At 36.8% G+C, this 24,622-nt stretch overlaps 2 protein-coding genes and 1 non-coding gene across 5 annotated transcripts; 2 read left to right on the top strand and 1 right to left on the bottom strand.

Moving 5' to 3' along the window:
• Window positions 1-39: 39 nt before the first annotated feature.
• LOC128234886 (uncharacterized) lies at window positions 40-8,789 on the bottom strand. 3 transcript variants are annotated; one of them, XM_052949493.1, is made up of 8 exons: window positions 8,723-8,789; window positions 6,551-6,790; window positions 5,696-5,799; window positions 4,386-4,556; window positions 3,835-3,915; window positions 3,065-3,196; window positions 2,426-2,547; window positions 40-982 (listed from the first exon to the last, which is right to left on the bottom strand). In XM_052949493.1, the coding sequence occupies exons 2-8, from the start codon at window positions 6,720-6,722 to the stop codon at window positions 169-171; spliced, it is 1,596 nt and encodes a 531-aa protein (XP_052805453.1). In that variant the 5' UTR covers window positions 6,723-6,790; window positions 8,723-8,789; the 3' UTR covers window positions 40-168. The 3 variants fall into 3 exon arrangements, with proteins under 3 accessions (XP_052805453.1, XP_052805454.1, XP_052805452.1); XM_052949494.1 differs by lacking the exon at window positions 8,723-8,789 and adding an exon at window positions 8,603-8,622; XM_052949492.1 differs by lacking the exon at window positions 8,723-8,789 and adding an exon at window positions 8,265-8,577.
• Window positions 1,642-1,712, top strand: Trnag-ccc (transfer RNA glycine (anticodon CCC)). Its single transcript has one exon. It is a non-coding gene; the product is annotated as a tRNA-Gly (tRNA).
• Window positions 8,790-8,922: 133 nt separating the features above from the next.
• On the top strand, window positions 8,923-9,807 carry LOC128234440 (putative surface protein SACOL0050). Its single transcript, XM_052948687.1, has one exon. It carries the CDS (start codon window positions 8,923-8,925, stop codon window positions 9,805-9,807), a length of 885 nt encoding a protein of 294 aa, XP_052804647.1.
• The last annotated feature ends 14,815 nt before the right edge of the window (window positions 9,808-24,622 follow it).

The following is a 24,622-nucleotide window of genomic DNA, read 5'->3' on the forward strand; positions in this document are numbered from 1 at the left end:
ACGCAGTTGAACACGAAATATATTTTAAAAAATAGTACAGACAGTGTAGCTGTGTATATTTTTGCAAACCATGCATAAAAAACGTCATTGCAACTATACGTTCACATCGTATTTAACGCAACAGATAAAAATGCACCACTTCATTTCCACATCCAAGTTTGTATTGAATTATATCGCACTTTTACATCTGCGTTTGTCAATGGTATAACCTCCTGTTGCCGCATTGAAAGCACGCAGGGAATGTACGAGTCCCGTTGCCAGAGCAACAACACTTTCCGGTACCGAACCACAAGCGTCAGTAGTAAAATACGCGATCTTGGCGTATTCGTCCTCCGTCAGCGTAAACTGATTCGGAGAAAATCTCAGACAATTGATCATGCCATGGATCTCCTCTTCCATGAGCCGCCAGTACAGACCGGAAGTGACCGACCCACACCGGCCTTCCGCGATATCCTTGTACGGTAAAGTCAGAAGGCCGTCCCTCTCCGCCAAAGTCAGCATATTGGTGCTTGATTCCTCGCCGTATTTTTCTTCCACGTGCTCGAGTATCGCGTGCAGGGTCTGCTGGAAGATCTGGTTGGCCCTGTTACTGATGTCCTTGTCTGTAAGCTGCTGGTGATAACGTAGGTACTCCAACATGTTGCCCTTGTCTTCCCAGGATTCTGTTTCCGTTCTGAGTTTCAATTCAACGTCATCTAATTCTTTTAAAATATAGGCCTTTTTAAGGTGACGGACCCTTTCGGAAACCTGTGCCGCGTCTTCATACGTCGTCAGCGCCAGGGCGTGTATCTCATCCTCTTCAAGAATGTTGAAAACGCTTGCACGATCGTCATATTTCCGGTGTATCGCTTGCAGAACTGACGTCACCTCCCTGATGACGCGACGTCCGTGCTTCTCTCGGATGACGTCATCTATGTCGATAAGCAACCAATCTTCTACCTCTATTTTGAACGCTTTCCTAAGCCCATGTTTGTCGATGTAGCTGAAATCACAAACATAAATCAATCTTTCTTTTAATTTAAGCGCAATATAAGACACCTTATATTCCAATGGTAACGGGAAAGTGTACCGTGGTTTGGGGATAGGTGAGCGATCTAGGGCCTTAAAAGTACTCTTGGAAAAAACAACATATCTTATAAATCATTAAATTAAAATGTAAATTACAAAAAAAATGCATCTCCAAAGACAAAATGTGTCAATGTGCACAACGTATGATTTCAGATTAGGAGATACAAGGGCAAGAGCTGGTTGGTGTTATCATATCTACAATAATGAGCGATCAGGGATACTTTTTTATTATTTTGACATTTCTTATGTATCCCTGTAACGAGTCTGCCATATTAAAAAAATCGTCAAAATACTCGTTGACGGCCATTTAGGTGGACTAGGTGTTATCATAACTATACCTCTATGTTACTTTTACAATTACGTAAGCATATATCCTACATCAGAGATGGTATCTCCTAATTGTAATTAGGACTAAGAATCTCCCAGTTTCCTTACTCATAGTGATGAAATGGTGTCTAATAAGGACTTATACTGACTTATAAGGAGATAATTCATTTAACAACATACCCTGTGACGCTCTTAGCACGCTTTCATTTAATTTAAATCAAGCACGTTTGACATGTTTAGTATATAGCGCCGCTGGTGTAGTGGTATCATGCAAGATTCCCATTCTTGCGACCCGGGTTCGATTCCCGGGCGGCGCAATGTCTTTTATCAGATGCAGTTGAGCACAAGAGATATCTGATGGAAGTGCAGCACACAGTAAAGTTTTGTATATTTGTTTTAGATAAAGATATTGTATGTACACGAACACACTTAAGAGTAATAAAAATACATCCCTTAAGACAAAACATGTCAGTTTATGACATTAAAGGGACTGGACACCAAATCATACCGTAGCAAGAATAAAATATATTTATCAAAGACTAATATATACTTGATATCTGTGTGTACAACACAATGCATCTTTCTAAATGATGTCTCACATCGTTTACGATAAATGCATCTTTTGCAGTTTTTGCGCATTGTTCCAATTCGAAACTTACTGCGATTATCTACCACGTTAATCCGAGTTTTCAAATAGTGTCGGTATATTAATCTGTACTTTTAACAGATATGATTTCAACTGGTAAACCATTATGTGCTATTTTCAAACGAGAAAACTCAGATGAGACAGCAACATAATTGGTGCTTTAATTCTTTTAATCATGTAAAATGGTGTATTTTCGGGCGCATCCTAGTTCCCATTGACAATCCTAGGCTTGTTTGAGGAAACACTGTATTTGCCGATTTTGGACAATATGGTGTCTAGTCCCTTTAAGGCTCCTTGCAAGAGCACAAGGCCCGAGTGTTCGACCATATACTTGCCAATAGACCTTTACAATTTATCGTTTAGCGTATAAGGTTTAAAGCTTACTCCGATTGTCGTCTGTAAACGTCAGGGATGAGCACTATGACGTCACATGCAGCAAACTCAACCATATCCGGTGTCAAAGGTCGCATCGCCCAGAAGTTGCCCACCATTGACATCCAAGTTTTCTGCACAACAAATATGTGAGATATAAATAATATAAATATATTGCTTTGAAACAAAGGATATGTTTTGCAATCCTAGAATTTTGCAGAAATGAACGTGTCTCCTGTTTGGAACGTCCATCAATGTCCAAACATATTAACAATGTGTAATGTATTTTGACCAAAAATTGTAGTAAATTGATATTTCAATATAAGTTTGATATAAATCTGATGTTGCTGTGCCGATGTATCACACGATCGAGTTGACCAAGAAACATTGTCACCAAGTTTCGCCATGAGTGGATGACAAATATACGATATTGCCTGAACAAGATACACTCCTTTTAGTTTTTTTAATAACAAGGGAAATAACTCAGGGACCACTTGAGTCTGAGTTTGAGATCAAAAACAGAAAGGCCAAATTTTATTCTTATTGTAAAAACGCCGCAACCGATCCAAAAAAAGTAAAACCTTAGGTCAACAGGTGCTTGTACCAAAGATCTTTAGGTGAAACAACCCGAGTTTCTCATTCAGTGCTTACCTTAGCCTGTGTGCGCCAGTCGTACATATACATGCGGTTTGAGGCGTCTGCGTACTGGAGGCACAGCTCGGACACCGGAAGTCCCGCCGGCAACCGACGTCCGCGGTGCCGCTCTATTGTTAGGTGCCCGATCTGTAATAACAACGTTAGTAGAAATGATATGTATGACACACGTTATTGGTTTTCTGTTTTTACCGAAATAAGTGCGTTCAGAATCTATACGATAAATGTTCTTAAGATATTTTAGAAATTGAAACGCAGTTAACGTCAAAATAAGGGATAACATCTGAAAATTTACTATCTGAAGCCTTTCAATCTTTATTCAAACAGGGCTTTAAGTCTCAAACTCAGACTCAGAAACGTTAGTGAACGTGGGTCCTCATTTCTTAAAGCTGCACTCTCACAAATTTGAACGTTTTGACAACTTTTATAAAAAAATATATTGGAACGAGCCAATGTATGCGAAAATGCATGAAAACCAGTGATTTAAGACTGCTGACAAAAAAACTCAGGTCGCAGATTTTCATATTTAAGCTTAAAAAAATATGATTTATGCATTCTTTTTTAAACCGTTAGTAACGCTTTTAGCCATAAAACATTAATTTTCGAACGGAATATGAAAATCTAAGGTCTGATCTTTTGTAAGCAGTATTATATCACTGGTTTGTAGATATTTACGCAAACATTTGCTCATTCCAAGACAAAAAAAAAAATTTAAAGTTGTAAGAACGGTAAATCTGTGAGAGTGCAGTTTTAAAAAGAAATGTTACCTGTGTATCAAAGACGTTGGTCAGTGCCGTAGCAAATTGGTAGGCCATGGCGGCGCTGAGACGACTGCAGTCATGCACCACCTGAAGTAGGACACAGTGGCGTCAACATATTTGGATGGGACGATCTTGTATTGTTATGCTAGGCCATGAACTTACCAGAAAAGTTAGAAGTGATTAAAAAGGGTTCAAATAACCGACCTGCAGACTCCTATAGGGGTGATCGCGGACTCGCCCTCGCCCTTTGAAAGTTCCGTAAGAAAGATGAGATATGTCATTTTCATTTAAGCGCCCATTTATTTGTTTGATACGCTGATATTTTTTCTTGTAATGAAACAAATATTTCACTTCCGTGCATCGTTTTGTATACGTTAACACATGAAAAAAGAACATTAATGTATCAACAAGGGCACGGGAGTGAAAATAAAGTCACATGTTTTAAATGATTTTAAGGAGAAATCTGATACGCCTTTTCGAAATTCTCTTACATTGTATGTCAAAATATACCTTTCCCGGAAAAAGGCTGAATTGGGTACTCTGAGATTAAATATCACCTTAAGCACGTTGTTGTCCTCCAGCACGTGTCTGAGGCGGCCCGCGTGCGTTAGGTCTCTGTTCTCAAGCACGTCAAACACGAACACGTGTCCCGAGCACGTGGCTATCTGGAGCAGCGTGACGGGGCCCTCCTTCCCGATGTTGATACCCTCCGCCGCCAACGCCACCACCTAAAGGATGAAAACGCCATGAAACGGTGTGGGCCGTCGATTTGTCCATATAAACAGCCGCTTCAGAGTCTTTACCGATTTTTGTTTTGGCGACTCTACGCATCCTCGGCACCCCAATGTATTATAACCTATATAATATTATATAGGTTATAAAACACTAGGGTGCCGAGAATGACTCTACGCTAAAGGGGACAAACATAATGCCAAAATGTTAGAAAGTTTCTTTAACGCGCATTAATGTGACAAGGCCGTCAATATTCAGAAATGCTCAATAGTAAAGTGTACACGAAATGATATTTCATTTACTTTAAAGACAAACCAGTTTTTGAAAATGAACGCTTGCTTAACACAGATCAAAGAAACTCATTGCAGGAGATGGCTACAAGTTGATCGTAGCCTTGTCCTCTGCTAGCCGATGTACAATTCTACATCGCAAAGCTCGCGTTGTTGACGATTGTGTATTTTGCCGTTCTCATTCATCAGAGGTTTGATACTAATGAATATATCGCATTGAACGCATAGCAACGTTGCTCTGGTGTATGGGAATGTATTTTGCAGGCATTCTTCCAAAAGTGAATTGTAAAATGAACAAAATTAGCTCTTATTGCATGTTGACAGATAAGGAGCACATTCTGGCGACACCGGTCTGATTCCATGGCCATCCGATAACCTCAACACCTGATTTTGTTTGTTCTTTTATTTGAGTTTATTAAGGTCTGCCCGCGCCCATTGGCTGCATTATGGCTTGACCCCGCCGTGACGCCATCACGACTTAAATTGTGTTTAAACGCCATAAGTGACACGAGATATAAGTGACAGCAATTCGCAGTCAAATCCCGACATTGGAACACTTGAAGAAACAGAGTGAGATACAAGAGATCCGGGTGCGATACCCTAGCTCTTTGCGAAGAGACCTCTTGGTTCTTTAACGTGCTCGGTGTAAAGCACCGATACACGGGATACAACTTTCCTGGGTTAAACCAGTACTGAGTACATTACTTTTCCAAGCACTACCATTTAAATGCCAATGGCCAGGCAAGGGAGCTACTTGTACCAACTTTTAACGTCTTTTGGTATGACGCGGCCCGGGATCGAACCCTCAACACCTGATCATATGGCCTAATATTTTATACTTGTACCTTTTCTTTCAGCAGCCTGGCGACGACTTGGCGGCATCGGTCGACGTCCGTGATCAGTTCCACCTTCTCTGTGCTCAGTGACTTCATCTCGATACTACTGAACGCTACACGAACAAGGAAGTGAAAATTTGGCTTAAACTTTTGGTTAACTTAATTATTTCCTTTAAAGGGACCAGACACCAGATGATACAACTGCAAGAAAAAAGGTCAAATATTTCCATAAAATCGATATCGTTGTGTACAGTACAATGAATCTTAATAAATGATGTATCACATCGCTTACGACAAATGTATCTGACACTAAGTTATTGCTTTTTTCTATTCCTATTCTCATTTTCCTATAAATTTACTGGGCTCGTCTTCCACGGAAATCCCAATTAGTTTAAAAATAGCGTCGGTATATGTATCTGTACTAATCACGTGACTTTCACATGCCAAATACACAGACTATAAACTGTTAAACCATTATGCGCTTTTTAAACGGGTAAATTCAGCTGAGTCAGCGACAAAATATCATTTTAATCATGTAAAATAATGTATATCGGCCTCATTATAGATCGCATTGACAATTCTAGTCTTGTTTTGAGGAAATACTGTATTTGCAGATTTTGGAACCATCTGGTGTCTAGTCCCTTTAAGACATGTTGTAGCGCGTGGCCGCTGTTCGTATGAAATAGTATGTTTAGTTCATTCAGATTATTATTTTCAACGGTTAAAAGTGCGGCATCTTTCTGTAGTAAATAATCACAGCATTTACAATTTACTTTGACATTATGTTTATAATATTGGCATTGTATGTCATTTAAGATAAACAATCAATACTTTATTAAGTAATGTCGAACTGCGTGTACGTACGTCTCGGACAGCATGGAAACCGGATGACGGGCGGTGTGTCGGGGACGCTCTTGGCTATCAGCGGCATCGTACTTCCGCCACTGTCCTGTGAGTCTCCCTTTTCTTCACACGCTGGCTGCTTAACTGGTGCAGTGCATTTAACTTCCGGTTTGGACGTCTCCTTGTCACTCATCCTGCCGTGCGTGCAGTGAAGGGGTTTACGGCAAACGTTTGCGAGTTAGATCCCGCTTGCAGTGTATGCTAGATGCAAAACATGTACAAAACAAAACTGTTTGCTAAAAAACAAAACTGTTTGCTTATAATGTAAGCTAACGTCAGCGACTATTAACATTAAAGTGACGCTCTTATTCAAAATCAATACATACACATTTATAACAAACATACATTTTGAGTGATAAACCTTTAACTACTTAATAAATAGTTCAGTTATGGAAAATATTATATACTGATACCACAATTGTAACCGGGTATTTAATAGCTGAAAACGAAAAAATATTAAATGATTGGTGAGTGCTTAAAGATTTACTGTGATCTACCATCGTCTCATAAGGTAAAAATACCGTGTTTACTGCACCTTTATTTCAAATTAAACTCGGTTTCCTCCTTTTGGGAATATTGAAGCATGTGTATCAATTGTGGTAAATCTTATTTGGGAGTAAGAATGCATCTTTAACTCAATTCCGGGCTGGGTTCTGACTTTTCGGTTGAGAAGCATATCATGAGCCGTTGTTCTTAGGCCTAAAAAAATTTGTTTGGTAAGGGTTACATCCTTTTCAAAAATTGGTAGGGTAGGTAGGCTTTTTTATTTATTTTTTTTTATTTGGCTTTATATAAGAATGTCATTTTCACCATTGGAGAATGGTGTTAAAGTTATCTCCTGTATAGGCATTCAAGGTTTTAAACTCCATATTTAAAAACCAAAAAAAAAGGGGTTTTTTTTGTGTTTTTTTCATTTTTCATTTCTTTTTTCAAACTGACTATAAAACGGTAGGGTCGGCGCCTATTCCGCAGGTAGGGTCGGGTAACCCGAACCAAATGTATTTTTTTAGGCCTTATCAACGTATCAAAAGGCCCTCACAAGGATTGTTTAATATAAACAAAACGTGTTTGTTTTCTTGCTTTCTTAAAAGATAATGCACATATGTACATTGTATGTAAACACAATTTAATGTATTGAACACTTTAAACACGGTTTAGTCACTTGCATGTAAAGCTTTAATTTCCATTCACTTAATCAAACACATTAAATATGTTTAATGTTCGAAATCATATATATTTTATTTTGGTAAATCAACAGTCAGTCGTTATTGATTTTAATAAGGTGAATTGTTATATTTAAAAAAAGGCTTGGCCAGTAGACAAAACATAATCTCAAACACTAAGCTGGTTAAAGCGTTATAAGTATGCACTTATCAAATAAATGGGTGGAGCATATATATATCTGAGACACTCGAGACCTGTTTATGTTGGTAAATGAATATTAATTACCTTTAACCATTACTAAATAATGAATAGTGTGATCTTGTGTCGTAGGATCCTTCATACGACAGACCCATGTTTGTTTGACTAAATTTTAGTTTCAGCCTACAAAACATTTATATCAGATGCCGGAAAGAAAAAAATACGGTGATGTTTAGAACCCCTTAAACCCCCTTATATTTATATATTTTATTAAGTACAGTATTATGTATATAAATCAGTCAATCAATCTTACCTTAAAAAGATATAATCCTTACATGGAAATTGAAGTTTTATCTTAAAAAGATATAATCCTTACATGGAAATTGAAGTTTTGTCGTTTTGTTTATTGCAATAAAACTGAAAAATAATCGTCAATGTCGATTGTTATTTTACCCAAATATTCAATTCAAGCCACTTATGAAATGTTAAAGTACTCCTAGATTTGGAGTGATAGATAAATTCCATATCGGAAAGCACTTATATCACCTAGGCCGGTATTGACAATTCAACATTCGGTGAATTAGTTTATACAAAGAATTTATTCTCATCCGCTCATAAAGACCAAATAAAAGCGAATACGTTTATACATACTGGTATACATTGAGGAATGAAATCATTTCGATCGATTTTTACATAAATTATTCTGTGTTTGTGATTTCAATTTAATATGATAAGATTTCACTGATAAAGAATAGAAAATGAAGTAGTTACCGCACAATTCTGTAACAATTCCACATACAATAATCAATCAGTTACAAGTTTAAATAGCTAAAGCATTGCTTTATGGTTTTAAGTCCTTCAACTGGATTGATATTTAAAGGCACACACTATTAGATGATGCAGTTTAAACGTATCAATATAATTTGTTAAACACATTTGACTTTAATGACACGAACGACGCTGACACCGACATGAACGACGCTGACACCGACATGAACGACGCTGACACCGACATGAACGACGCTGACACCGACATGAACGACGCTGACACCGACATGAACGACGCCGACACCGACATGAACGACACCGACACCGACATGAACGACGCTGACACCGACATGAACGACGCTGACACCGACATGAACGACGCTGACACCGACAAGAACGACGCTGACACCGACATGAACGGCGCTGACACCGACATGAACGACGCTGACACCGACATGAACGGCGCTGACACCGACATGAACGACGCTGACACCGACATGAACGACGCTGACACCGACATGAACGACGCTGACACCGACATGAACGACGCTGACACCGTTGACACCGACATAAACGACGCTGACACCGACAAAAACGACGCTGACACCGACATGAACGGCGCTGACACCGACATGAACGACGCTGACACCGACATGAACGGCGCTGACACCGACATGAACGGCGCTGACACCGATAAGAACGACGCTGACACCGATAAGAACGACGCTGACACCGACATGAACGACGCTGACACCGACATGAACGACGCTGACACTGATAAGAACGACGCTGACACCGATAAGAACGACGCTGACACCGACATGAACGACGCTGACACCGACATGAACGACGCTGACACCGATAAGAACGACGCTGACACCGATAAGAACGACGCTGACACCGACATGAACGACGCTGACACCGACATGAACGACGCCGACACCGACATGAACGACGCTGACACCGATAAGAACGACGCTGACACCGATAAGAACGACGCTGACACCGACATGAACGACGCTGACACCGACATGAACGACGCTGACACGACGCTGACACCGATAAGAACGACGCTGACACCGACATGAACGACGCTGACACCGATAAGAACGACGCTGACACTGATAAGAACGACGCTGACACCGATAAGAACGACGCTGACACCGACATGAACGACGCCGACACCGATAAGAACGACGCTGACACCGATAAGAACGACGCTGACACCGATAAGAACGACGCTGACACCGACATGAACGACGCTGACACCGACATGAACGGCGCTGACACCGACATGAACGACGCTGACACCGACATGAACGACGCTGACAAAATTTAACAAAAAAAGCACAGGATCTGTGTACTGATAGAATATATTAGCCTTAAAATGACACTCTTATTCAAATTCAATAGAAACGCAAATTTAACAAACATTTATTGTAAGTGATAAACCTTAAACTACTTATTAAACAATGCTCTTTTGAAAATTATCATTAACTAATAACACGATTATGACCATGTATATACTAGCTGAAAACGCAAAAATATTAAATGATTGGTGAATGCTAAAAGATTTACTCTGATCTACTATCATTTCATATTGTTGAAATACCTTGTTTTCTGCACCTTTCTTTCAAATTAAACTCAGTATCCCTCATAAGAACCATTGTTTTTGACATTTATTTATCCTTTCTGGTATATCAAAACAATTATAATTATTGTGTTAATTCTATTTGGGGTTAAGAGTGCATCTTTAACAAATGTTTATTTAAAGCTACGTGGCCACAAATTCCATAGTTAAAAGGCGCCAAAATATCGTTAATATATTTCATTTTCGGTAGAAAATCATATGTTTTTCTTGTATTGATCAATCAAGTCAAATGAATAAAACACGATCATGCATTAAAATATAATAAATATATTATTTTGCATCGACCTATATTGTGAGCCTTTAAGTTAATGCTTTAAAGGTCTGTTATTGTATGAATAGCATTAGCACTGAATGAGCCAAAACGTCTTTTGAACTGATTTTAACCTACTAATCCTTTTAACAGACGCACGCATTACATAATGAATGTACATGCAGCTAAAGGCAAGCACATTGGCATTCATATCATTATTGTTAGCTCTGGCATTAAATTCGTCATTGTTCGGTCTGGTCACAGACCTCCTTGTAATAGTTCGTGTTTTGTTTGCAGCCCGGCGTCGACTTGACGTTTAGAAGACCAATTAGTATTCAGTCGCATGTTGCCAACTCAACTCACACTCATAACTCGTTTTTTGACTGGTGAGAGTGCAGCTTTTAAGCTGCACTCTCACAGATATACCATTTTTACAACTTTTTGATCTTTTGTCTTGGAAAGGGCAATTTTTTACATAAATTTCTGCAAACCAATGATTTAAGATTGCTGGGGAAAAAATCAGATTGTAGATTTCATATTTCCGTTCGAAAATTAATGTTTTATGGCTTAAACCGTTACTTACGCATAAACATCATATTTTGAACTTAAGTATTAAAATCTGCGATCTTTTATTTGTCAACAGTCTTATATAACTGGTGTCCATGGAATTTCGCAAAAAGTGGCTCGTTTCAAGACAAAAAATAATAAAATGTCAAAACGTTCAATCTGTGAGAGTGCAACCATAAAAATACACTATTATATATCTCATTTTGTATTTGTCTTTCATTTACCTCATGCGAGGTTCTTCATAACATTTTTAAAGAATTTGAGCATGAGAAAATACATATTGCGCCTATCCCACAGACAAATGGTAAGAAACACACCAAATGAAATTATTTCAGTCAAGTGGATGGAAAAGAAATTTGAAACTTGGATAGAAATCACAAAAACATAAGAATGCAATATGTTACTATGACTCCCGTGAATTTCACATAAAAAAGAAGGCGAAATACGCATTTAATTGTATAGTAGATGTAAAGTCGTTTAATCCTCAAACCGAGCAATTACACAACCAGTGTATATTTGATAGTTTATTATTTGATAGTTTATTCAGTCTCATCAATACAACATATATACATCACCTATTAAATGTACATCAAAATATGCATTGCCACTCAATATATGTATGAGTTATAAAAGACTATAGCACACACACAAAAAAACATAAAACTATACATTACTTATTTAACATCTAAAATCGATATATACAAAAGTAAGAAACTAGAAACCAATGCTAATCTTGTTTTAAACTTAGTTAAATCAAACAAAATAAAATACTGAAAACATGAACGCGCACAAGCGTGCATACTTACGAAATGGGTGTAAAAAATCGAATATCACCCCGGTCAGACCGTAGATGAACTGATTAGCACTCATTTCTAGCTTAACGTAAAATAACACAATAATTTAAGTTTTAAAAACAACAACAACATTACTTACACAAATAAAACATCCTATATTTAAGAATAGTGTATGTAAGTAGGTGTACCCCAGTCGACATATAATTAAAGTGTGGTACTTTATATTGTGTATAACCGAGAGATAACTGAAGTCATAAACATCAAAGACATAAATAACTTCTACTGGGCGTCTATATGCGTATGGCAAATGCAATAAATAGTGCACTAAACACATACATATGTATGCGATATATGGTAATACAAATAGGTTTTCAGGCTATATGTTGCAATTTAACAATTGATATGAATTACCCTAATATTAAGCTAATAACTATAGACAAACGATGTTAATTGCAAATAAAACTAGATCGAATTTGAAACACACGTTTTGAAACAATTGGACATAATACACTGTCCTGCAGTCATAAATACTATACATAATCACAGAATATTATTTATAATAAGATATACATGTATAAAGCAAATGCAAAGATATTTACACTTCGCACATGAAAACCAGTCGTGCGCGAATTGTTAGAATGAAATGTGTTGAAAGGAACGATTCAATCGAAATGACCACAGGACAGCTGAGGTGGAGTTTTGTGAATAACAAAATAAAAATGGAATTGGAGTCTGTATAAAATACATATACACCACAACTTCACCCCGCAAGGACAGTACAAACTCTAAATTCAAGCATCATAAGAATAGTAACAGGTATAAGGATTCTTTTAAATTTAAACAATGCCTTATAGCCCGTGGACATGTTGACATAAGTTTGAGTGAACAGGGTGATATTTGGTCCACCTTGCCAACACATTGATCAGTCTTCATTCTGGCGGTCACCGAGAAATATTTCCAGGTTGCAGGTACCTTGCATATTTTGCTCGCTGGTTTGTATTCATTATAATAGCTAATACCTTTATGGAATGTTTCTGTTCATTTTGTGATTTCTCGTGCGGTTCTTGTCGGTAAACAAATCTTTTAGATCGTTTGATAATTCTAAAATGACATGATAAACAGTTCAAAAGCAGTGTGGCAGGTTTATCGTGATCAAATTTTTCAAATCATAATTCTTAAGTTCACTTATTGTAAGAATAATCAGTTTATATTGATTCGGCTACAAACGGTTCAATTATGAGTGTGATCCGTCTGGAATCCTTGTAATCCAGATTTTCAGTTGATGAATTATTGTCCGAAGTGGAACTGAGGAACATCCATTCCGTGACCGCGAACACCCTGTACCTGTGTGGCGTCAATATTGATGGCACCATTCTCACCACGAAACCACCGTGAAGATTCCATACGAAGTTACGTCTCATCCCCGTCCCATTGAACGCCTCTCCCTCTCTGCACTAGCTGCTGGTTAAATTCGCTACAAGGAAAAGTAAGTTTGAATTGGCTCGATTTTATGTAGAAAAAAAAAATGTTGCATTTTAAGGACAAAGTTAAACAATCATAAGTTTAGAAATACGATGATCAACTTTTCGAAACAAAACGTCAGATTTCAAAAAAAGTTGCTTGAAGAATGATAGGCTTTTTGTTTATCCCTGAAATCAGACAAAACACGCTAAAATTAGCTTCAACAACCATTATTTAATTTATGTTCATTTTCTTATAAAAAAAATATGAGCAAACAATCTTTGTTAGAAACACACGAAAATCAAGAGAGCATTTCTGTTTGTTTAGATATCTTATACAGAAAATGCTAAAGAGTGCCAGCATCTTCCCAAAATTTCTTTAACACGGGTAGCGAAAACACTTTATTTCGTTTACGTATGTTCATATTTATATGTATTGTACATACCAATAGGAGGCTAAATTTGTGTGAGATGGTTATACTCTGCAATGCATTGGTCAATTCTATACTTTATAGTAGGACGGTTCACCAAATATGAAGTGATAAGGCATATACAATAAACTATTACAAGAAATCGAAAGGGATTGTTAAATGATTTTTAATAATATTCTTTTTATTCACATATTTATGAATATGTTCTTATTTTGTTTCTTATGTTATATGATATTTGTTTAAACCAAAATTCATAAAACGGTTCGATATTTCAGTGTCCGCTCTACCGGAAGTGTCTATTTTCGCGACCGGAAGTGTCCATTTTCGCAACCGGAAGTGATGTCTCTTGCCAACGAAAGTGATGTTCCATCAACGAAAGCTCCACCCGACCTATCGACACACACCTACACCACGCTTCACTGAAAGCGTGAAATAGTTTTGTAGGTTTCAAACAATTTCAATTACATAGAAGTGGGGTAAAAAGAAACTCATCTTTTACTGCTTTTGTTCCATTGGCGGGCATCTACACCCTCTCTACGCACCAGCTGACTCTGGAAACAAAAGCAGTAAAAGATGAGTTTCTTTTTACCCCACTTCTATGTAATTGAAATTGTTTGAAACCTACAAAACTATTTCACGCTTTCAGTTATGGATGCAGTATCTTCGTGTTTACCTATGGTTGGGCCATGGCGTATTGACCATATTGCTATATAGATGCAAAACACGAGGTATCTATGTATTTATTTCACGGGCCAGAGTCTGATATCAAATACAAAATATTTATTGTGAGGACCCCAAAACTTAGGGATGGACCCAGCGAGTGTTTTCAATATCAATTTATGGACCCACTCATGGTTACTCTTATCTGTATTTCAGGGGCCACCCTCATCTGTTAAATACGTATTTATTCGTAAGACCAGTCCCGAATTGACGTGTTATTTAGTTGGTTTTGTTCTATCATATATTATCAGCTTTATATTGAAATAGAATTACATGAATTTCTTCAATGTTTTAGCTTCTACTGTACAGGAAGTGATCCATCATGCAACCGGAAGTGATGCCCTTGCCACCTGTAGTGATGTTCCATCAACGATTCCTCCTCCAGTTCCATTGGCGGGCATCTACACCCTCTCTGTTCGCACAAGCTGACTCTGGAAACAAAAGCAGTAAAATATGAGTTTCTTTTTACCCCACTTCTATGTAATTAAAATTGTTTGAAACCTACAAATCTATATCACGTTTTGAGTTATGGATGCAGTATCTTCGTGTTTACCTATGGTTGGGCCTATGGCGTGTTGACCATTTTGCTATATAGATGCAACTCACGAGGTAGCTATGTATTTATTTCACGGGCTAGAGTCTGATATCAAATACAAAATATTTATTGTGAGGACCCCAAAACTTAGGGATGGACCCAGCGAGTGTTTTAAATAATAATTTATGGACCCACTCATGGTTACTCTTATCTGTATTTCAGGGGCCACCCTCATCTGTTAAATACGTATTTATTCGTAAGACCAGTCCCGAATTGACGTGTTATTTAGTTGGTTTTGTTATATCATATATTATCAGCTTTATATTGAAATAGAATTACATGAATTTCTTCAATGTTTTAGCTTCTACTGTACAGGAAGTGATCCATCATGCAACCGGAAGTGATGCCCTTGCCACCTGAAGTGATGGTTCCATCAACGATTTCTCCTCCCGTTCCATTGGCGGGCATCTACACCTGTCTACGCACCAGCTGACTCTGTTAACAAAAGCAGTAAAAGATGAGTTTCTTTTTGTCCCACTTCTATTTAATCGAAATTGTTTGAAACCTACAAATCTATATCACGTTTTCAGTTGTGGATGCAGTATCTTCGTGTTTACCTATGGTTGGGCCATGGCATATTGACCATATTGCTATATAGATGCAACTCACGAGGTATCTATGTATTTATTTCACGGGTCATAGTCTGATATCAAATACAAAATATTTATTGTGAGGACCCCAAAACTTAGGGATGGACCCAGCGAGTGTTTTCAATATTAATTTATGGACCCACTCATGGTTACTCTTATCTGTATTTCAGGGGCCACCCTCATCTGTTAAATACGTGTTTATTCGTAAGACCAGTCCCGAATTGACGTGTTATTTGGTTGGTTTTGTTCTATCATATATTATCAGCTTTATATTGAAATAGAATTACATGAATTTATTCAATGTTTTAGCTTCTGCTGTACCGGAAGTTATCCATCATGCAACCGGAAGTGATGCCCTTGCCACCTGAAGTGATGATTCCATCACCGATTCGTCCTCCCGTTCCATTGACGGACTTCTACACCCTCTCTCTTCGAACCAGCTGACTCTGGTAACAAAAGCAGTAAAAGATGAGTATTTTTTGTCCCACTTCTGTGTAATCGAAATTATTTGAAACCTACAAAACTATTTCACGCTTTCAGTTATGGATGCAGTATCTTCGTGTTAACCTATGGTTGGGCCATGGCGTATTGGCCATATTGCTATATAGATGCAAAACACGAGGTATCATGTATTTATTTCACGGGCCAGAGTCTTATATCAAATACAAAATATTTATTGTGAGGACCCCAAAACTTAGGGATGGACCCAGCGAGTGTTTTCAATATTAATTTATGGACCCACTCATGGTTACTCTTATCTGTATTTCAGGGGCCACCCTCATGTGTTAAAAACGTATTTGTTCATAACACTAGGCGCGAATCGACGTGTAATAAGTTTGTTTCTTTCTTTCATATCAGCTTTATTTTGAAATCGAATAACGTGATTTGGTTTTATGCTTTAGTTCCCTCATGCAACCGGAAGTGTTGTCCCTTGCAATCTGAAGTGATGTTCCATTGACAGGACCCGTTCTCGGACAGTCTTCGCGCCAGCGGCCGTTGATAGCAACATTAGCAAAAGATAAGTTTAGTTGTCGTGCTCACTTATGTTTTAAGAAATCGTTTGTAACCAAAAAGTCCGTCTTACACTTTTTTTATTAACTGAACATAAGTAGTAGAAACACTAATTCACGCTCGTGTATGTTCATTTTTATATAAATTGCATTTAACTGTAGGGGGTTTCTTTTCTGTGGGATTATGTTTTTATCTTAAAGGGAATATATTCATACTAAACAGTAGGACAATTTATCTAATTTAAAATGAAAATCTATAGTAGACATAATTTCAAGAATTTGATATTAATTATTCAATTAAAATGTTTTTTATTAATGATCGTAAAATATAATTGTCTTGGTATCCACTCATGGTTGGTTAATCTTATTCTTTAAAAGGGACATTCTCCCGAAATCACTTGTTATAAAGTGTGCTTCATTATAATATATTATCAGCTTTATATTGAAATAGAATTACATGAATTAGTTCACCTAAAGTGATGTTCCATCGACGTGACCTCTACTCGGACAGTCTTCGCGCCAGCTGACGTTGATAGTAACATTAGCAAAATATTAGTTTCATTGCGCTCACTCAAGGATCATTAAAAAAAAGTAATAGCAAACAGTCCAGCTCAAAGCGATTGTTTTCATTTTATAAGTAAGTCTGTGTAAAATATTCTTAACATTCATCTCTGTTTATAAGTTCAAACATCGAGAAAACCACACACACTTAAATTCGTTTATGGTAGAAGTTTTTAATTAAAAAACAATATCATCAATCTCATAAAATTGTAGTGTAATTGGTTATGTTTCAATTCTCGGGAAGGGGTTTGTGGTGGAGGGATAATCAAAAAAATATAGCTTAATTAAACTTTAACGAAATACACGAAAGTCGAAAAAAGCATTTCTGTTGGTTTTCGAAATCTTACAGTGAAAATGCTAAAAGGTGCCAGCATCTTTCCCAAGATTTCTTTAACCGAACATGGGTAGCAGAAACACTTTATTTCGATTTCGTGTATGTTCATTTTTATAAAATTGCATATAACAGTAGGAGGTTTCTTTTCTGTGGGATTAAGTTTTTATCTCAAAGGGATTAATTTCATACTTAACAGTTTGACGATTTATCTTATTTAAAGTGATAATCCCTATCACGGTTGGTTACTCTAATCCTTTTAAGGGGCCATTCTCATTAATACACGTGATAACTTGGTCTTAAGTGTGCTTCATTATAATACATAATCAGCTTTATATTGAATTAGAATTACATCAATTAGTTCACCTAAAGTGATGTTCCATCGACGTGACCTCTACTCGGACAGTCTTCGCGCCAGCTGACGTTGATAGTATCATTAGCAAAGATTAAGGTTCATTGTGCTCACCTAAGTGTTAAAGAAATTGTTAAAAGGCATTAGGTATGTTACGCATTTCAAGATATGGCGAAGGTTAAAAATTCAAGGGAAGAGCAAATACAAGGTTCATTAAAAAAAGTAATAACAAACAGTCCAACTCAAAGCGATTGTTTTCATTTTATAAGCAAGTCTGTGTAAAATTTTCTTAACATTCATATCTGTTTATAAGTTCAAACATCGAGAAAACTACACACACTTAAATTCGTTTAATGTAGAAGTTTTTAATTAAAAAAATATATCATCAATCTCATAAAATTGCAGTGTAATTGTTTATTTCAATTCCCGGGGCGGGGTTTGGGGTGGAGGGGTCATCAAAAAAAAATTATAGCTTAATTAATCTTTAACGAAATACACGAAAGTCGAAAAAAGCATTTCTGCTGGTTTTCGAAATCTTACAGTGAAAATGCTAAAAGGTGCCAGCATCTTTCCCAAGATTTCTTTAACCGAACATGGGTAGCAGAAACACTTTATTTCGATTTCGTGTATGTTCATTTTTATAAAATTGCATATAACAGTAGGAGGTTTCTTTTCTGTGGGATGAAGTTTTTATCTCAAAGGGATTAATTTCATACTTAACAGTTTGACGATTTATCTTATTTAAAGTGATAATCTCTATCACGGTTGGTTACTGTAATCCTTTTAAGGGGCCATTTTCATGAATTCACAAAATAACTTGGTCTCAAGTGTGCTTCATTATAATACATAATCAGCTTTATATTGAAATAGAATTACATGAATTAGTTCACCTAATGTGATGTTCCATCGATATGACCTCTACTCGGACAGTCTTCGCGCCAGCTGACGTTGATAGTATCATTAGCAAAAGATTAAGTTTCATTGTGCTCACCTAAGTGTAAAAGAAATTGCTAAAAGGCATAAAGTATGTTATGCATTTCAAGATATGGCGAAGGTTAAAAATTCAACGAAAGAGCAAATACAAGGATCATTTAAAAAAATTAATAAACAGTCCTGCTCAAAGCGATTGTTTTCATTTTATAAGTAAATCTGTGTAAAATTTCCTTAATGTTCATATCTGTTTATAAGTTCAAACATCGAGAAAACCACACACACTTAAATTCGTTTAATGTAGAAGTTTTTAATTGAAAAACAATATCATCAATCTCATAAAATTGCAGTGTAACTGTTTGTTTCAATTTTCGGGGGTGGAGGTAATGGGGGTGGAGGTTACGGGGGGGGAGGTTATGGGGGTGGGGTGGAGGGGGTCATCAAAAGTATAAATTAATTAATCTTTTTCGAAATACAAGAAAGCCGAAAAGAACATTTCTGTTGGTTTTAGAAATCTTACAGTGAAAATGCTAAAAGGTGCCAGCATCTTTCCCAAGGTTTCTTTAACCGAACATGGGTAGCAGAAACGCTTTATTTTGCTTTCGGGTATGTTCATTTTTATATAAATGCATATACCAGTAGGAGGTTTCTTTTCTGTGGGATTACGTTTTTATCTAAAAGGGAATACTTTTATACTTAACAATAAGACGATTTATCTAAGTCAAAATCCATAAAGAAATTATTTCAAGAATTTGAAGATTTCATTTTCAATTAAAATGTTTTTAATAACGTTCAAAAAATATAATTGTCTTGGGATTCACTAACGGTTGGTTACTCTAATTCTTTTAAGGGATATTGTCATGAATTTCCGAAATAACTTTGTCTTAAGTATGATTCATTATAATATATAATCAGCTTTATATCTTTATATTAAAATTGAATTACCTGAATAAGTTCACCTAAAGTGATGTTCCATCGACGTGACCTCTACTCGGACAATCTTTGCGCCAGCTGACGTTGATAGTAACATTAGCAAAATAATAGTTTCATTGTGCTAACTTATGTGTTCAGGAAATTGTTTGAAGGCATTAAGTATGTTTCGCATTTAAAGATATGGCAAAAGTCAAACAGTAGACGGTCAAGTAAACACAGGGATCATTTGAAGAAAAATAATAATAACTAACAGTCCAGCTCAAAGCGATTGTTTTCATTCTATAAGTAAGTCTGTGTAAAAGATTTTAAACATTCATCTCTGTTTAATGAGTTCAATCATCAAGAAAACCACACACACTTAAATTCGTTCGCACCAGCTGACTCTGGTAACAAAAGCAGTAAAAGATGAGTTTCTTTTTACCCCACTTCTATGTAATTAAAATTGTTTGAAACCTACAAATCTATATCAAGTTTTGAGTTATGGATGCAGTATCTTCGTGTTTACCTATGGTTGGGCCTATGGCGTATTGACCATTTTGCTATATAGATGCAACTCACGAGGTAGCTATGTATTTATTTCACGGGCTAGAGTCTGATATCAAATACAAAATATTTATTGTGAGGACCCCAAAACTTAGGGATGGACCCAGCGAGTGTTTTAAATAATAATTTATGGACCCACTCATGGTTACTCTTATCTGTATTTCAGGGGCCACCCTCATCTGTTAAATACGTACTTATTCGTAAGACCAGTCCCGAATTGACGTGTTATTTAGTTGGTTTCTTTCGAACATATATTATCAGCTTTATATTGAAATAGAATTACATGAATTTCTTCAATGTTTTACCTTCTGCTGTACCGGAAGTTACCCATCATGCAACCAGAAGTGATGCCCTTGCCACCTGAAGTGATGTTCCATCAACGATTCCTCCTCCAGTTCCATTGGCGGGCATCTACACCCTCTCTGTTCGCACCAGCTGACTCTGGAAACAAAAGCAGTAAAAGATGAGTTTCTTTTTACCCCACTTCTATGTAATTGAAATTGTTTGAAACCTACAAATCTATATCACGTTTTCAGTAATGGATGCAGTATCTTCGTGTTTACCTATGGTTGGGCCTATGGCGTATTGACCATTTTGCTATATAGATGCAACTCACGAGGTAGCTATGTATTTATTTCACGGGCTAGAGTCTGATATCAAATACAAAATATTTATTGTGAGGACCCCAAAACTTAGGGATGGACCCAGCGAGTGTTTTCAATATTAATTTATGGACCCACTCATGGTTACTCTTATCTGTATTTCAGGGGCCACCCTCATCTGTTAAATACGTATTTATTCGTAAGACCAGTCCCGAATTGACGTGTTATTTGGTTGGTTTTGTTATATCATATATTATTAGCTTTATATTGAAATAGAATTACATGAATTTCTTCAATGTTTTAGCTTCTACTGTACCGGAAGTTATCCATCATGCAACCGGAAGTGATGCCCTTGCCACCTGAAGTGATGTTCCATCAACGGTTCCTCCTCCAGTTCCATTGACGGACTCCTACACCCTCTCTCTTCGCACCAGCTGACTCTGGTAACAAAAGCAGTAAAAGATGAGTTTCTTTTTACCCCACTTCTATATAATTGAAATTGTTTGAAACCTACAAATCTATATCACGTTTTCAGTTATGGATGCAGTATCTTCGTGTTTACCTATGGTTGGGCCTATGGCATATTGACCATATTGCTATATAGATGCAACTCACGAGGTATCTATGTATTTATTTTACGGGCCAGAGTCTGATATCAAATACAAAATATTTATTGTGAGGACCCCAAAACTTAGGGATGGACCCAGCGAGTGTTTTCAATATTAATTTATGGACCCACTCATGGTTACTCTTATCTGTATTTCAGGGGCCACCCTCATCTGTTAAATACGTATTTTTTCGTAAGACCAGTCCCGAATTGACGTGTTATTTAGTTGGTTTTGTTCTATCATATATTATCAGTTTTATATTGAAATAGAATTACATGAATTTCTTCAATGTTTTAGCTTCTACTGTTCCGGAAGTAATCCATCATGCAACCGGAAGTGATGCCCTTGCCACCTGAAGTGATGGTTTAATCAACGATTCCTCCTCCAGTTCCATTGACGGACTCCTACACCCTATCTCTACGCACCAGTTGACTCTGGTAACAAAAGCAGTAAAAGATGAGTTTCTTTTTACCCCACTTCTATATAATTGAAATTGTTTGAAACCTACAAATCTATATCACGTTTTCAGTTATGGATGCAGTATCTTCGTGTTTACCTATGGTTGGGCCTTTGGCATATTGACCATATTGCTATATAGATGCAACTCACGAGGTATCTATGTATTTATTTTACGGGCCAGAGTCTGATATCAAATACAAAATATTTATTGTGAGGACCCCAAAACTTAGGGATGGACCCAGCGAGTGTTTTCAATATTAATTTATGGACCCACTCATGGTTACTCTTATCTGTATTTCAGGGGCCACCCTCATCTGTTAAATACGTATTTATTCGTAAGACCAGTCCCGAATTGACGTGTTATTTAGTTGGTTTTGTTCTATCATATATTATCAGTTTTATATTGAAATAGAATTACATGAATTTCTTCAATGTTTTAGCTTCTACTGTTCCGGAAGTAATCCATCATGCAACCGGAAGTGATGCCCTTGCCACCTGAAGTGATGGTTTAATCAACGATTCCTCCTCCAGTTCCATTGACGGACTCCTACACCCTATCTCTACGCACCAGTTGACTCTGGTAACAAAAGCAGTAAAAGATGAGTTTCTTTTTACCCCACTTCTATATAATTGAAATTGTTTGAAACCTACAAATCTATATCACGTTTTCAGTTATGGATGCAGTATCTTCGTGTTTACCTATGGTTGGGCCTTTGGCATATTGACCATATTGCTATATAGATGCAACTCACGAGGTATCTATGTATTTATTTTACGGGCCAGAGTCTGATATCAAATACAAAATATTTATTGTGAGGACCCCAAAACTTAGGGATGGACCCAGCGAGTGTTTTCAATATTAATTTATGGACCCACTCATGGTTACTCTTATCTGTATTTCAGGGGCCACCCTCATCTGTTAAATACGTATTTATTCGTAAGACCAGTCCCGAATTGACGTGTTATTTAGTTGGTTTTGTTCTATCATATATTATCAGTTTTATATTGAAATAGAATTACATGAATTTCTTCAATGTTTTAGCTTCTACTGTTCCGGAAGTAATCCATCATGCAACCGGAAGTGATCCCCTTGCCACCTGAAGTGATGGTTTAATCAACGATTCCTCCTCCAGTTCCATTGACGGACTCCTACACCCTATCTCTACGCACCAGTTGACTCTGGTAACAAAAGCAGTAAAAGATGAGTTTCTTTTTACCCCACTTCTATGTAATTGAAATTGTTTGAAACCTACAAAACTATTTCACGCTTTCAGTTATGGATGCAGTATCTTCGTGTTTAACTATGGTTGGGGAATGGCGTATTGACCATATTGCTATATAGATGCAAAACACGAGGTATCTATGTATTTATTTCACGGGCCAGAGTCTGATATCAAATACAAAATATTTATTGTGAGGACCCCAAAACTTAGGGATGGAACCAGCGAGTGTTTTCAATATTAATTTATCGACCCACTCATGGTTACTCTTATCTGTATTTCAGGGGCCACCCTCATGTGTTAAATACGTATTTGTTCATAACACTAGGCGCGAATCGACGTGTAATAAGTTTGTTTCTTTCTTTTATATCAGCTTTATTTTGAAATCGAATAACGTGATTTGGTTTTATGTTTTAGTTCCCTCATGCAACCGGAAGTGTTGTCCCTTGCAACCTGAAGTGATGTTCCATCGACAGGACCTCTTCTCGGACAGTCTTCGCGCCAGCGGCCGTTGAGAGCAACATTAGCGAAAGATAAGTTTAATTGTTGTGCTCACTTATGTTTTAAGAAATCGTTTGAAACCAAAAAGTCCGTCTTACATTTTTTTATTAACTGAACACAGGTAGCAGAAACACTAATTCACGTCCGTGTATGTTCATTTTTTTATATAAATTACATATAACTGTAGGGGGTTTCTTTTCTGTGGGATTATGTTTTTATCTTAAAGGGAATATATTCATACTAAACAGTAGGATAATTTATCTAATTTAAAATGAAAATCTATAGTAGACATTATTTCAAGAATTTGATATTAATTATTCAATTAAAATGTTTTTCATTAATGATCGTAAAATATAATTGTCTTGGTATCCACTCACGGTTGGTTACTCTAATTCTTTAAAAGGGACATTCTCACGAAATCACTTGTTATAAAGTGTGCTTCATTATAATGCATAATCAGCTTTATATTGAAATAGAATTACATAAATTAGTTCACGTATAGTTATGTTCCATCGACGTGACCTCTACTCGGACTGTCTTCGCGCCAGCTGACGTTGATAGTAACATTAGCAAAATATTAGTTTCATTGTGCTCACTTAAGTGTTAAAGAAATTATTTAAAGGCATTGAATATGTTTCGCATTTCAAGATATGGCGAAGGTTAAAAATTCAACGGTAAAGCAAATACAAGGATCATTTAAAAAAAGTAATAACAAACAGTCCAGCTCAAAGCAATTGTTTTCATTTTATAAGTAAGACTGTGTAAAATATTCTTAACATTTATATCTGTTTATAA

This window comes from Mya arenaria, chromosome 5 (genome assembly GCF_026914265.1).
Source record: "Mya arenaria isolate MELC-2E11 chromosome 5, ASM2691426v1".
In the NCBI taxonomy this organism is placed as follows: domain Eukaryota; kingdom Metazoa; phylum Mollusca; class Bivalvia; order Myida; family Myidae; genus Mya; species Mya arenaria.